This window comes from Epinephelus fuscoguttatus, linkage group LG19 (assembly GCF_011397635.1).
Source record: "Epinephelus fuscoguttatus linkage group LG19, E.fuscoguttatus.final_Chr_v1".
In the NCBI taxonomy this organism is placed as follows: domain Eukaryota; kingdom Metazoa; phylum Chordata; class Actinopteri; order Perciformes; family Serranidae; genus Epinephelus; species Epinephelus fuscoguttatus.
In genome coordinates this window covers 10,845,179-10,858,954 of record NC_064770.1, presented here as the reverse complement: position 1 = coordinate 10,858,954, position 13,776 = coordinate 10,845,179, and the positions used below count along the sequence as shown (strand labels likewise).

At 40.5% G+C, this 13,776-nt stretch overlaps 2 protein-coding genes across 2 annotated transcripts; both read left to right on the top strand.

The window, feature by feature from the left end:
* The first annotated feature begins 1,434 nt into the window (after window positions 1-1,434).
* LOC125879990 (phosphoinositide-interacting protein-like) lies at window positions 1,435-3,892 on the top strand. The gene is made up of 2 exons (XM_049562190.1): window positions 1,435-2,292; window positions 2,696-3,892. Exon 2 carries the CDS (start codon window positions 2,712-2,714, stop codon window positions 3,117-3,119), a length of 408 nt encoding a protein of 135 aa, XP_049418147.1. The 5' UTR covers window positions 1,435-2,292; window positions 2,696-2,711; the 3' UTR covers window positions 3,120-3,892.
* Window positions 3,893-3,915: 23 nt separating this feature from the next.
* LOC125879988 (transmembrane protein 238) lies at window positions 3,916-9,387 on the top strand. The gene has a single exon (XM_049562189.1). It carries the CDS (start codon window positions 5,542-5,544, stop codon window positions 6,022-6,024), a length of 483 nt encoding a protein of 160 aa, XP_049418146.1. The 5' UTR covers window positions 3,916-5,541; the 3' UTR covers window positions 6,025-9,387.
* The last annotated feature ends 4,389 nt before the right edge of the window (window positions 9,388-13,776 follow it).

The following is a 13,776-nucleotide window of genomic DNA, read 5'->3' as shown; positions in this document are numbered from 1 at the left end:
ACAGTAGTACACGAAACAGATAATTCGTTTTAAATGGCTTCTAATAGCAGTTGCAAGAACTATGCCTAAATGAAAACGACCAATCAGAGAAGACGTCGGTTGTCTTCTGTTAAGTGAAAGTCAAAGCAAGCTTTTCTTCTTCTGATCTTCTTCTGTTTACTTGTTATTGTTATGTACAATGTTATTTGCAGTGCAGCGTGCACAAGCAGTGCATTGATATGTGTTAGAGAGCCATCTTTGCTCTGATTGGTTGTTTTCATTCAGGCACAATGGATCCTTGAAAATGCCATAAACAGTGCCAAGAGGCACCAGATGAATATAACTTTCTTTCATGGATATCTGTCTCAGCTACCACTGTCAGCAAACATGACAAAAAATTATTTTTATAGAAGTTACCAAGTGAACCTTTAAGTGCCAGTCACAGTTTCCTAAAGCCCAATGTTATGTCCTGAGATGGTCTGTCAGTCCAAAACCTAAAAATATTCAATCCATTATCATATAAAACAGAGAAAGGGATCAAATCCTGACAACTGATTGGATGGAACATGGAGATTTTGGCTTTTCACATACATTCCTTTCCATCAAGTGAGCAGTTCAAATCCCCACATCAATCAAACCTTATAGTACATGCACTGCCCTATAAGGACAAAACAATGTCTTTCATGTTACTATAATAGATTTATGATGTGTTCACATCATATCTCATGTCTTGTCTTTTTCAAACACACAGTTACATGGAGGTCTGCAGCTCCACTTCATCCTTTAGCTGGTTTACTCAGCACATTGTAAAATACCCTCAGATGACTATGATCAAGTGAATGGGATGCAGCCCACTTAAATGGACCATTAAAGAGAATTAGGCACATCATAATCGCAAGATACTGTAGCACATTACATGGAATGGTTAATTAATTTCTCACATGTGGCTGCAAAATAAAAGACTTTGATCCATAAGGCGCATCACAATGAACTGGAGTCTGAGATAATTATAAAAATACTGAATTAACCGATTAATTAACTAATACTGTTATAAAATATTCCACTAAAAGTTAATGATACAACTAAACTGAAGCCAATTGTGTGCCCACACGCCAAGAGACATGCTTGTACTGCCCTCTGTTGGATTGACTGACTCAATGCATGCACTGACAGGTTTCTCCATATCAGTGTTGCACCACAGGACGGTATGGTGGTGTGTTTTAAACAGATGACAGCAGTAATTTAATGAGTTCATGCAGTAGCTTCGGTGTTTACTAAGTAAGTACAAGGAGCAGTGCTGAGAAGCCATTTTAAAGCTCAGGAGCTCTCTGTAGACTATAATTGTGTTAAAGAGTGAGATCATGTTCAGATCAATGACAGCACACTGGCACTTGTGTCTTCCCAAAAGAGCCCACAAAGCAACACGGACACAAATGTGATATCAGGGCTGTTTAATGGAAGCAGGAGTGTCATATTGCAGAAACATCCCTCTTGTGTTTCCCTCTGTGAATCTATGGCAGGACGTTTTAGAAGGTGAAGAACAAGACAGGGGAAAAAAATCCTAAATCTGACCAAAAGTCTATATGACTTCCTCCATTTTCTGTGGGTTGATTATGCTACACAGATTTCATTGATCTCATGTCCAGCAGACAAAACTACAACTTGCAGATAATTGCTGCAGGGTACTTTGGGATCAATACTGTGCCAACATATCAGGCTGTATTGGAAAGTCTCTGTATGGGTGATTGCTTGCTACATCAATCCAGCTATAACAGAGAGCCATTTCCTCGTTGCTGCCCTGCCCTGCTCCTCTTTGTGTAGAAAGAGTACCCGCCAATTGAGACAGATCTTTTCCTCTCATTGTCTGGTCCTTTCAGGCTTTTTAAAAAAAAAGAAACCCCCGAGCTATTGGTAGAACTTTCTGATTTTTTTTTTTTTTTTTTTACAGACCAATGGCGGCGTCAGTCTGAGTGGTGTGGGGTCTATGGATATCCTCTGGGGACCGGAAGGAAAGCTCTTTGCCCTGGATGCAACATCAACACTGAGCTCCTGCGATGGCAGATGATGGTAAGGGGATGGTGGTGGTCACAGGATTCTCCTAAGGAGGTGGAGATAGCATAGGAGGGTGGGTAGATGGTTGTGGAGTGGGAATCTGTAGCAGTGCATTTTACTGGTTTCTCTGGTTGGACGGTGGGCGGAAATTTTTGTCAGCATCTCCTTCGTATTTCTGGATGTTTCCTGATGGTTAAGAGATTTGAAATTATTGTTGATTCTTCAAGAATACAGACAAAGAAACTTGATCCAGATTTAAAGGTGGGTGTTTGTCTAATTGTTTACATTATTTTCATGGGTTTAATTGTTTGCCAGTGGAAATAGTAGCAATTTATGTTGGAGCTAGGTGCTTTAGAAAAACTTATATATGAAGCCCTGAGTTTACTGGATAATAAAGTGTGTTATTCCAAAGTGCTGATCTGGGAAAAGTCACATTTTAACAATTTATAAATGCTAATTTTGAAAATGTTTGTCCCTATAGCATCAGTATGATTAAAAAGCTAAAAGTGGCTTCCTGATCACCCATTATAAATATCATGTTATTAACAGGAAGTTAGGATTTTTCTGTTATCCATCAGTCATAACTTTATGTATTAGAACCAGAGATCTCAGAGAGACATGTCCTCCCTCACAGATTGATTCTTATTCCACATTACATCCACAGATTCATCCAGGAGGCTATGTCAGGCAGCCCAGAGAACATCCCCCTGGGAGAGTGCACCCTCTCCCAGTCCAGGGACCAGCTGACACCGCCGAGCCGCACAGAGAGCACCGTGTTCAGCCTGTCCCGCAGCGAGTCCATCTGGACCACAGAGACCACTCGCAGTAAGTGTGAAGAATTCTGGTTCGCCGTCCACCTCATGTCCACCGGGGGCAGCTTCCTGGCATGCGGCATTATCATCAGCGGTCTGTACTTCGCCGGCCACTGCAGGGAGGTGACCAACATCCTGGGACCAGCCTTGCTGTCCATTGGGCTGATGGTTTTTGTGGTGGGCGTGGTCCTGATCCCCATCACCAAGGAGAACAGGAAGCAGTCAAACATGAAAAAGCCTTTCACTTACAGGCCTCCCCAAGTGTTCAACCTGTGATGAATTGGGGGTTGGTATCTTGTCACAAAACTTCATATTTGGAAGTCACTCAAAACAAGAAACTTTAAGAACACACTGGAGTGAACCTTTTCAGCATGGGAGCCTCTGTGGAAGCTAGTTATTAAAAGGCTCTCCATGGTGACGTTTATGTTTATTTCTCCAGGATTGACAAAACTAAGCGCTTATCTCGCTCTCAAGTGTGCATGACAACATTTGCATTAATAACCATGGCTGTGGAGAAAGAAGGTGAGAGCACAAGGACAACAATGTGCCGCATGAAATGCAATTATTCACACTTTCACACACAGTTTAGCAAGAAGGATACAAGAAAGCGAACTGTCTTCATGAATATTCATGAGGGAAAAGTGGACAAGGGGGATTTCCTAATGCTGTGTGGTACAGTATATACCAATTCATGAATAATTAAAGGTTGTGAGAGCTTATAATTGTCAGTTCCCAGTTTACTGTGTCTTGTATCCACTGAAGTCCTTATTGTGAGCCTGAGTCACTAGGAAGGAGACTTTGACTCTGCGTGCATTCATCCTCAAATATATGTAAAGGACAAACATTTGACTACTGTGACCTAAAAGCACATTTTCATAGGATTTAAATATTACGTGACATGAAATTTTAATTAACCCCTTCAGACTCAGTGTCCATCATAATGAATATTAAATATTCATCGCCATTGGAATTGCACTTAAAATTAGACCTTGCCCTTACAACTGAATAGATTGTATTTAAAGCAGCTACTATCAATATTGAATGACTGACGTGATTACTTGTATCTCTGATTCAAATAAGCCTAATCGGCACGCCTGTTAAAGTTAATGAAACGTTATTGCTAAATTAAATACTGTCGGATAATTACAATTTACACAAGAAAACATGATAGTCAGACATTTAGCATTTAGATATTTTAAGTGGAGTAAAAATACAGTTAAAAGGAGAGTAAAAATACTAATTTTAGATATTATCAAGTTGATGTTCAAATTATTAAGTTAATTCCATAATATTTCACTTAATACAACTGCAGAGGTTTTTGGTTATTGAAGGTCACATAGAACACACTACAGTGTATTAAAGAATCCTCCAGATAAAGTCTCTGAGCCTCTAAACCTGAGTGTTGTAAGGGCTGAGTAGCCCGATGCTACATGAGCAACACATGTAGTCTGTGGGTGTCAAGAACGTCTGCTTAAAAACATCATCAAAACCCTAACTGGCCTCAAAACAGCTTAGAGCTGAGAACATCAATCGATAAGGTATATGCCAGAAAATAAATCTTCAACTATTCTAACAGATGACAACTTCCTTAAACTATTAAAATGTTAAAAAAAAAAAAAACAACGCGGTTTTCAGATTCTCAGTTGAGGGTGTTCACTTCTTCTGAAGGTATCAAACTGAATATCTGTGGTGAGAAAAAAAAGTAATATATTGGAATATGTTGTCTTTGGATTTGGAAAGATGTGTTTGTTGTTGTTGTTTTATCATTTTCTGACATTTAATGGGGATTTATCAAGATAGTAATCAACAAATTAATCAATAACAGAAAAAAAAGATTAGTCACAGCCCTAAAACAACAGATTTCTCTCTGTATTTGTATTGTATTCTATAGCTGACAAGACTTCTCCAATGCCTGTATTTGTTTGTTTGTTTGTTTGTTTGTTTGGGTTTCTTTTTTTATAAATAGCAGAATGTAGGTAAAATCAACACATTGTAGGCCCACCTTTGTGTGTAGTTTGCAACAACTTTACATGGAGAAATCCATGATCATGTTTCAGACGTTTTTACACCGTCTTAATCAAAACATCCATTATAGTGGACATGGGGAACATGTAAAAAATTTAGCCTCATGTTAACATGAGAGAGAGAACAAAACTGGAAGAAACGTGTGTAGTGGAAAAGGGTTAAGCTATGTCATGGACCAAATAGCATCAATAATATATATAGAGAGAGAGGTTTATAACAGCCTACCGTTTTGCACAGAGAAGGCCTGTATGCATCACATTCGGATAAAAGCTGAGTCATGTTTTGCTTGACTCTGTGTACTTGAATATCAATTTGAATGTCAAATGATATTTTAATAGCTACTGCAAGTGCATCTTTTGCATTGTGGCCGTCAGACGACATGACTGTGGACTTAAACCTGAATTGCTCACGGTTGGGTTGTGTTTTTAATCAAGAACAACCTGCTGGAAACGACTATCAGTGTGTGTGTGTGTGTGTGTGTGTGTGTGTGTGTGTGTGTGTGTGTGTGTGTGTGTTTAATTTGTGTGTACAGTGAATAAGCCTGAGGTAACACCTTGTTTATCTTCACTTTAAAGGTGGGGCGTTACTCTACAGGTGCGCTGCCTCAGCTCAGGTACACAGACTGAAGCATCCTCCCGTTATACTAGCGTAAAGCAGCTGTTATGTTCCCACCATGGAGCGGATAAAGTGTTTAGGAGGATGCGTGCTTTCATTTTTCCTCGCCTTGGTCTTTGATGTCATCGGTCTGATTATGCTTTTCGTCGGCATATTCGCCAACGTGCGCATCGGCGGCCGTTTTTATGGCGACTTCTTGATCTACACCGGCTCTCTGATCATTTTCATCAGCCTGGCCTTCTGGCTCATGTGGTACGTGGGGAACATCAAGGTGTCGGAGGACGACGGCTTGAAGAAGAGGAGCAGCATCGTGCAGCTGGCCAGGAAACTCTCCGAGAGGTTAAGCCAGACGCTGAAAGGGGAGTCACGGCCGAAATATACCGAGGGTGACGACGGCAGCCAGGTTGGATCACCTCCACACAAATCCGGCCGGGTGACATGGGGAAGATCCACAGCCTACGACAACAAAGGGTTTGAGAACTATGAGGACTCCCCTGCCGTGGAGAAGAAGATAGAAACACATCATGCAGAAAAGATCTGAACTCTGATGACACGGAAGGGTACTTTCATATAACAATACTCATGTAATGTTTTAAATGTGGCCATGTCTGATTTGATAGCTTCATTAACTATATTTGCTGCTTCAGGGACTTTATGAAGGGTACACTGCAAACAAGATTAGGATTGTGGACAGCTTTCTCAGCCAAAAGGACATGGATGAAAGGACACTGTGATATAATGTTAAAATGTTCATGTACAGGGCTGTAGCCAGGATTTTAGGCACCTCAATGCCCTCCCCCATCAGAACACTGCCACCCGTCACAATTTATTTATTTTTATTTTTATTTTTTAGGAACACTTTATCCCACACATCTGTAGTTTTCTGGAAAGATTTTGGTACTACTGATAAGGTAAATGGAGGCTGTTTGATTATTGTCCTCTCAATCATCTAAGTTATTTATGTTATCAAAGTTATTCCAACTTAGTGAGTCTTTTAGTCACAGCAGGTCAGATGAACATGGAAAAACTTTGAATTGGTCCATAGGCATACATGTGGAATTAAGTTTCCCCCTAATTACTACCAACCTACTGTACATAGAAACATCTAAGTAACTTATGTTGAAATTGTGGGCTTGGAAAAAAGCAACATTTTTTTATTCATTGAACTGTTCAGCTGAATTTTATGTACATTTTATTTCCAAGGTCTAAATGATTTAAAAGTTTTCTCCACACTATAGGCGAGGCTGGGTTACCAACCACTACAAAGAGCTCTAGACTCTTAGAAGCCAAAAGTGCCCACATTCAATTAGATTATTGCAATCTAATTAATTACAAATGTTTTATTTAATTTTATTTACCACTGACACACATTATAAAATGATAATGACCAAAAGGCAACAGTTTTATTTTTACATAATCTTGAGGCCATGGTCTTGTTTGTATTTTAAAGGGGCCCCAAGTTAAGATAGAGTTTTAGGACCGTAGCCTAAATATTTCAGCATATATTGTGCTTACATAGTACATTTGGCTCTTTTTTTGGTCCAGGTTAATCCAGCCCTGCTGCAGAATTATAATTCTGGATACTGAATCTTTTATTTCCTTTTTCTTTATTTGGTCTAAAACAACATTGATATATTGTCTACAAAATACATAATAATATATGTTTCTAAAATGCCCACAGTTATGTACATTTTGAAATTAATTGTAAAATGAAATGTTCCTGATCCTAGAAAGACAAAACAAAATACATGACCTCAGTGTCCTCAGTTCTAACTACGGCCCTGTTCAGGTCAGCCTGCAGTACCAGACCACAGTTTGCCATCTCAGAAAGGCTGTCATGCCCATCCAACAGCTTGATATGTTCCCTTGTTGATTGTCCTATATTATTTCAGCTTGATTTTTTTTCCCCACAAATGCTTTGCCACGTGTTCAAAATACATTTCTCATATCTTTTACATGTTGTGCCTGCTACCACGCAGATGGAGATAAGTCACGTCATGTTTGCCCTTTGAGTTGCTGTCAAAGCAACACAAACACTGGTCAGACTGGTTTGTCGCAGTGTTGTGGTGTTGATTGAACAAGCCTGAAAATCCTCCACAGAGGGCCATGTGTAACTGGGGACCCTGCATAATGACATATTGTATGTCCACTAGGATGTATGTAGTATCTCTACTCATCACATTTTGGGAGCAGGTGCCTGAGCCACTGAGCCACAAAGTGGAGTCACAATAATGGCACACCTTATGCAAATGTCACAGCCCTGCCTGCGTTTTGTTTATTGCAACTGAAATGGCTTCTAACATTTAAAGAGCTAGCATGACTGGCAGCTCAAAGCACTTCAAACAAACTCATGACAATGTTACAGTCAATAAAACATAATTCCCCTCTGCTGTGTACACCTGCGATGGCAGGCAGGACAGTGAGTCAAAGCCGCCGAGCAGAGACAAATAGTGGCAGCTTGACTGGTCAAACAAGCTGCACACAGAGAAGTTTCCATTACGTGTATTTCCTCTTTGTGACAGTCACTTCACAAAAGGTGCCGTTATTGTGGTGAGGCATGAACCGTGGATTATTAAATATTTAGGGAGGGCTTGAATGCAGTGTATCCACCCTGCAGAGATGCTCCCTAGTTTAATATAAAGGGTGAATTTATTCCTGGGGTAAATCTCTGAACTCAGTGGGAGTGAAGTCAAGAGGAAGCTTTGAAGCATCTGATAAAAGATGCAACACACTGATGCAGCCCCGAATCACTTTGGTGTCATTAACTGAACAAAAAGATCAGGGGGGCCCCAATTAATTATAGCCGGCTTATCACTGTGTAAACACGAGCTCAATGGCGGCTGATTGCGAAATATATGTGCATAAATCTGTGGTGCTGGTTACAGACAATGAGCCGATGTGTCACATTAAAGGTGCAAAACAAGTCAGCCCTGCAAAGGAATGAAGATGGACTGTAGGGCTTTCAGCTGCTGCTAATGAGCAACACAACCCATTGTTGTGGTTGGATACCAGTCTTGTGCTATGAAAGAAATGCAAGGCGTGCTGAAACAGAATGATTCAGAGGATAGGAAAGCAGTTTTCTGGAGAGACTTGCTGTCACTCCTGCCAGACCTTCAGACGACATCCACCTGTCCGTCTCACCTGGCGCTGCTATGGAGCAGAAAAAGTGCAGCGACCTCTTCTTATCACTGGCTGTGATTCTTGACATCATTGGCCTCTGCCTCTTCTTCATTGGGATCTTTGCACCTTTGAGCTTCTGGGACTTTTTTGTGTTCTCCGGACCTTTGCTGATCTTCCTCAGCCTAATCTTCTGGATATTCTGGTACCTGGGGAGCCTCACTGTGACTGAGGAGGAGCTCAACTTGACCAAACCAGACATACTGTGACAATAGTATGAGTACAACTGGACTGAATCGGCGCTGGCCGAGCCACTGGACTCCTTCAGCCCAGCAACATGATGAGGAGGAGGGGGCTGGCAGGACACACAGAAGCAGAAGCTTCATCAAAAATCATGAATTTGTGGACCTGTGGCTCTCCTTGAGGTTTTGCCTCAGTGAAGGATATGTGATAAAACTAAATCCAGGCACGACCAGGAACACATTTGACTAATCCCAGGAGATAAAAAAACTGCATTCCACCCTTTGACTTGAGGGTGAAAACAACTTGTCATGTTGTTTATGGACAGCAGTGATTCCTGGACTTTGTCAGAGTTGGAAAATGTATTTCTCAGCACTTTCATTGGGAGAAGGAAAAATTGTACCATGATGATACTGTATGCCTTATTTATGTCATTATTATCAACTGTGCACAGTATGAGTTGATAATTATATTTCAACATGTCCCTGCACAACTGTGTAAGACAGAAATGCTATTGAAATTAACAACTAAACATGCTTTAAAATGACTGTTGTTGTGTTCTCTGTGACACTGCTCCTTGATGAAAACTGGCCAAACAGGCACGGTGGGTTTTTGCTCTGTAAGATCCACCCAGTGCAGAGTTCAACAGGAAAAATAAACATCACTCTCAGGCAAAACTACAGAGGTATGTAGAAAGGCAGGAATCATGCCTCTTCACAAGCAATGAAGCTCCAATACCTATTTACATGCGTAAAAGTTTCCCCAATTAGCAGTTTTCCCCTTTAAAAAAAAAAAATCACAGACGCTGTGCTTCAGTTTGTTCACCACAACAGCCAGTGAGGAGAATGAAACTAATACTCCTCCTCCACGCCCAATTCTTCCCAGCCTTAATCAGCACTCAAGGCACCATTAGCTTCCTCAGACATGGAGAGTGTTATTAATGTGTCCATTTGGTTCCTGCCCCTGAGAGAGGAAATGGAGAAGAGGCGTAATGGGGCTCTCTCTCTCTCTCTTTCTCCGCAAAGAGATGGAAACCCTGCTGCTCAGCCCCTCCTCCCCCCGTGGGACACCGCCTTCTCTGTTGCACTGAAATCCCCAAGTTGTCTTGACAGTATATGTCACTCTAATCTTATTCACAGCTGTATTTGTCAATAGCAACAATAGCATCTCCCACGAGAGACGCAGATTATGGGTGGGTCTACTTTGAGAGCAGCGAGGGACGTGAGGCGCAAACACACATCCTGGTTGGTTACAGCTTAAATCAAATAATGTGGCATGATGAAGCATATCCTCTTTTGAAGGTAGACACTGAGCATGATATTAGGATGTGACTCCCAGTGATGTGGTTTGAGAGAGCTTTGGCTAATAGTTGATTCCCATTAGCTGTACCTCACTACGCTGGAACAGACTGTCACCAGTGGGCAAACAAGTGCTCGCCACAAGGTACACAGAGAGCACCATAAGAAACATAAATGGAGAGATGATAATGTCTTTAATATTTCAGATGTGGCTTCATTAAATAATCTTGGTATGAATTATTACTCCAATCAAAAGTACTATCAAATTGGCTACTTAAAGCAATCAGTCTTATGTGTGTTAATGTTTTCTTTCAGTAAGGGTGGGTCCCATTGGGCAGCTCATATCTGCTCCTTAGTGTACAACTGCTGTTATAAATAACCAGATAAATGCTGGTACACTTCGGCTGTTGGCAGATATATCTGTCTTTAGACAGGTGATGAAGTGATGATACACAGTATGATTACCCTGCTCTGTTTCTGAGCACTACTTCGGCCTAAAAGCTTAAAATGGCTGGTGAGTTCATGATGTCATCTTTGGAGGATTGTGACGGTGCATGTCTCCCTCCAGTGGTTGGCAGAGTCGAAGTTAGAGGTTAATGTGACTGATTCTTAAGGGCCCTTCAGCTTTTCCCTCTGGGAATGAAATGAATTGAATATTATCCTGCTTTATGTCAGAATGAGTGAGTTTGGACAGTATTTGCTTCTGTTGTGAATGAGTTGTTACCAGTGATTTTAAAATACAGGTGCGTCTCTTCAAGAACTCAGTGTGCCTACATTCAGACCCATTCTCGTCCATTCAGAAGCACAGTCATCAAATGTGTGTTATTAAAGGACTCACCCTTCCAACAGCATTGACATTGTTTCGGTTAACAAGAACAGAGGTATGGTACTTAAACACAATTCTGAGCTAATTGTACGTTTAGTATTTCCATTCATGATACTTCTACTTCACTACATTTCAGAGGGAAATATTGAACTTTTTGACCGTTGGAGTTACTTTACAGAGATTTTACAAAAAAAAAAAAAATACTATCAGTTTATGAAATATAATATTGTGCTTAACCTCCACCAGCGACAGCGCTAAAATTCTGCCCATGTGTTAAAGCATCAGTAATAATATTCCATACATTTTCTAATCGCTTATTCTCTTGAGGGCCGCGGGGGGACTGGAGCCTATCCCAGTTGATATTGGGCGAGAGGCAGGGTACAGGTCGCCAGACTATCACAGGGCTGACATGTAGAGACAGAAAACCATTAACACTCACATTCACACCAAGGAGTCACCAATTAACCTAGTCCCCAATCTGCATGTCTTTGTGGGAGGAAGCCGGAGTACCTGGAGAAAACCCACGGTGACACGGGGAGAACATGTAAACTCTGCACAGAAGGGCTCCCACACCCGGGATTGAACCAGGAACCCTCTTGCTGTGAGGCAAGAATGCTAACCACCACACCACCGTGCCGTCCAATAATAATATTCCAATAATAATAGACTAAAAAGTAGCCTAATTGTCAGGCAGAATGGTCCCTCTCATATTATTACATTTATCATATTATTAATAATATTCCAATAATATGATAAATATAATAATATAACTCTGAGAGGACCATTCTGCCTGACAATTAGGCTACTTTTAGTTTAAAACTTCTGGTGCATTTTGCTGTCAATACTTTTGTACTTTTAGTTGAAGGTCCGGTATGTAGGATTGAGGGGCATCTTTTGGCAGAAATGGAAAGTAATATAATAAGTTTGTTTTCTTTAACGTACAATCACCTGAAAACAGTTTTGTTTTGTTTTCTCAGAATGAGCCATTTATATCTACATAGGGAGTGGGTCCTTCTCCATGGTCTGCCATGTTACACCAACATGCTTCTAGAGCAGAACACACAGACTAAACACTGGCTGTAAATAGGGCCGTTTGTGTTTAAGAAAATGCTCTATTCTCTGATTTTAGTGGTTTAAATCACTAGGTCCCTTTGTTTTAGACAGGAAGAGACCTCTGATAATTCAGCTGGCGGTAAAAACCTGCTGAACATCTGGATTTTAAGTTATCAAAGAAAAAAAGGTGAGCACACATTAGCAAATGCTGCGTTACTGTCCTATCTGTGATGAGCCACACAACATAAGAAAAACATTGATTTATAATGTGAAAATACTTTATTCAGTGTTTTTACCAGTTGTAATCACTTGGCCCATCCAGGCATGAAAATGGGTCAGGGGTGAAAAAGGTGAGAAGGATACGAGACCCGGCACCTGCTGAGGGGTCCCGGGGTTATGCTCCTCGATTGTTTTTTTTTTTTTTTTGGTGGAAAAATGAGCTTCCAGATGCTCATATCTGATGTCTTTTAGATTTACTCTAATGGTGGTCACATGCAGAATTACAAGATAGGCAGCTCTTATCTCCTCCTTCAAGCATCACAACATAAGATTGACACCTACGTTCCCTCTGAACATCTCACAGCACACAAACAACATGGGAGGGACGCGCATTGCAGCACTGACAGCTAGCAACTAGCTTGACATTCACTAGTCTCACCAGGCCAGCCCCACCAGCCCACTTGGTGACCAGCCAATCCACCATTGGATGAGACTGACAACTTCTCTCATGAAATGCCCACGCGCATATGTTCGCTACGTCTTTTTTCTGTGGCTTCGCTCCACAATTCGGCTCCTGGTGAAAACAATGAACAATAAACACTGATTGCATCCTAACCACGAGTTCATGCTTAGCACACTGGAGAAGTTTCAGCTGGTTGCAATGTGCAATCCTCACCACTAGATGCCACTAAATCCTACACACTGCTCCTTTAAGTTAAATCGTACATGTAGGACTATTACGCAAGCACCTGTAATATAATATATAGACAGCAGTATACTGCTTCTTTTATTTTTAGATAATATACATACTTCTCTGCCACTTCTTTAATCTAACAGGTGAGCTGCTTTTTGTTTTAAAAGTTAACACACATTTCCAGTTTACATTTTGAGATTTGTTTTTAATCTGCCAGTCTTCTTGTTTTACTGTGAAGACAAGACACACATGACATTGCCAGAATTGCATGATATGACACCGCACTCTATAAAGATAGAATATTAATTATTGTAGGTGCATGGGATTAACAGACAATCACCGGTAATATCAATATAAAATTGAATATCAGCATTAAGGAAAACATGAGCTTTACAGTTTTGTTAACTGAATATTCCAACAGTGTGTATGGTTTCATGGTTTTATTATGCACGAATAGAATTTCTGACCAACTGAGATTATTTTACATCAAACATCATCAATTTAGTTTAATTATGTTTCTCGTGTAATATGGAAATGATCAGCAAGATTCGTGGAGGGAGCATGTTTTCGGGAGTGTGTTTGTTCTTTAAATAGATGCAGTTTGCAGTTGTAATGGAAATGTGTGTATTTCAGCTCAATGCACTATACAGCATTAGGGTGGCAACATTGAGGATATTTTAAATGTTGACCAATTTGTTGTTTATAATCATCTGTTTAGTCTGCAAAAAGTGAAAATTGCCATTCCTAGAGCCCAAAATGGCATCTGCAAATGTCTTGTGTGAACTAAAGTCAAAAAGATATGAATAAATCAAATACATTTACAATTACTTCAAACAAAAAAAAAGT